The 1,192-nt window shown below is 59.6% G+C and overlaps 1 protein-coding gene across 1 annotated transcript in view; it reads left to right on the top strand.

Moving 5' to 3' along the window:
- EMH_0029550 (uncharacterized protein) overlaps positions 1-1,017 on the top strand; it is a gene marked incomplete at both ends in the record, with an annotated part of 1,202 nt that extends 185 nt beyond the window's left edge. Inside the window, 2 exons of the mRNA XM_013494315.1 lie at positions 11-409; positions 472-1,017. Coding sequence (XP_013349769.1) covers positions 11-409; positions 472-1,017 — 945 coding nt within the window. The remainder of the gene's footprint in view (positions 1-10; positions 410-471) is intronic.
- Positions 1,018-1,192: the final 175 nt, after the last annotated feature.

Raw genomic sequence — 1,192 nt, 5'->3', positions numbered from 1 at the left:
ACACCTGCAGCGGGGAGTGCAGCAGCTCCTCGTGCTGCTGCACCCACTGCAGCAGCTGCTGCAGCAGCTGCGCCGAAGGCCCCTCAGCAAAGCAAGTCAGCAGCCGCTGCAGCAGCAGCAACAGCAGCAGAAGCAGCAGCAGCAGCAACAGCAACAGCAACAACAGCACATGCAACCCATCCCTGTAGCTGCTGAAATAAAAACTGCAACAGGTAAAGTCGAAGCAGCAGCAGCAGCAGCAGCAGCAGCAGCAGCAGCACCGCAACCCACAGAAGCAGCAGCAGCAACATCGCAAGCAGCAGCAGCAGCAGCAGCAGCAGCAGCAGCAGCAGCAGCAAGTACCTCTATGATCCTCAGCATGTCAGCAAGGAGGCCCAGGGGAGGCAGCAGCACAGCGAGTCTCCCGAAGGTAGTAGCAGCAGCAGCAGGCCAGCGTTGTTGCTGCTGCTGCTGCTGCTGCTGCTGCTGCAGCTGCAGCAGCGGCAACACAGGCTGCAGCCGAGCTTGCTGCTGCAGCAGCGGGCTGCTCAGCAGCAAATCCAGCGCCGTTTGCTGCTGCCAGCAACGCTGCGACTGCAGCCCCCAAGCAAAGTGTGGATCCTGCAGCAGCAGCAGCAGCAGCAGCAGCAACAGCAGCAGCAGCAGCAACAGCAGCAGCAACAGAAGCAGCATAAGGATGTATGCACAGCGAGCAGCTGCTGCAACTGCAGCACAAGAGTAAACTATCAGTGGCCCGGCAGCAGCAAGACAACAGCAGCAGCAGCAACACAAGCAGCAGCAGCAGCAGCAGCAACACGAGCAGCAGCAGCAGCAACACAAGCAGCAGCAGTAGCAACACAAGCAGCAGCAGAAGCAACGCAAGCAGCAGCAGCAGCAACACAAGTAGCTGTAGCACCAACACTAGAAGCAGCAGCAGCACCACAAGCAGCAGCAGCAGCAGCAGCAACACAAGCAGCAGCAGCAGCAGCAGCAGCAGCAGCAATGCGGCGTACAAGACAGAGAAGCGAGGCCAGCTGACAGGTAGCCCTAGCTAAGCTGTTCTGCTGCTGCTGCTTCATTTGCTGCTGCCGAGCTGCCTGTACACCCGAAAGGTGTACAAGGAAGAGCTGCGCTACTGCAGCAACAACAGGAGCTGCTGCTGCCTCGCTGCTGCTGCTGCTGCTGCTGCTGCTGCTGCTGCAGGGTTTAGGCT

Source organism: Eimeria mitis, genomic scaffold (genome assembly GCF_000499745.2).
Source record: "Eimeria mitis Houghton genomic scaffold, Emh_scaff1105, whole genome shotgun sequence".
Classification (NCBI taxonomy): Eukaryota; Apicomplexa; class Conoidasida; order Eucoccidiorida; family Eimeriidae; genus Eimeria; species Eimeria mitis.
Note: the sequence above shows the minus strand (reverse complement) of the source record. Positions and strands in the feature narration are given on the sequence as shown.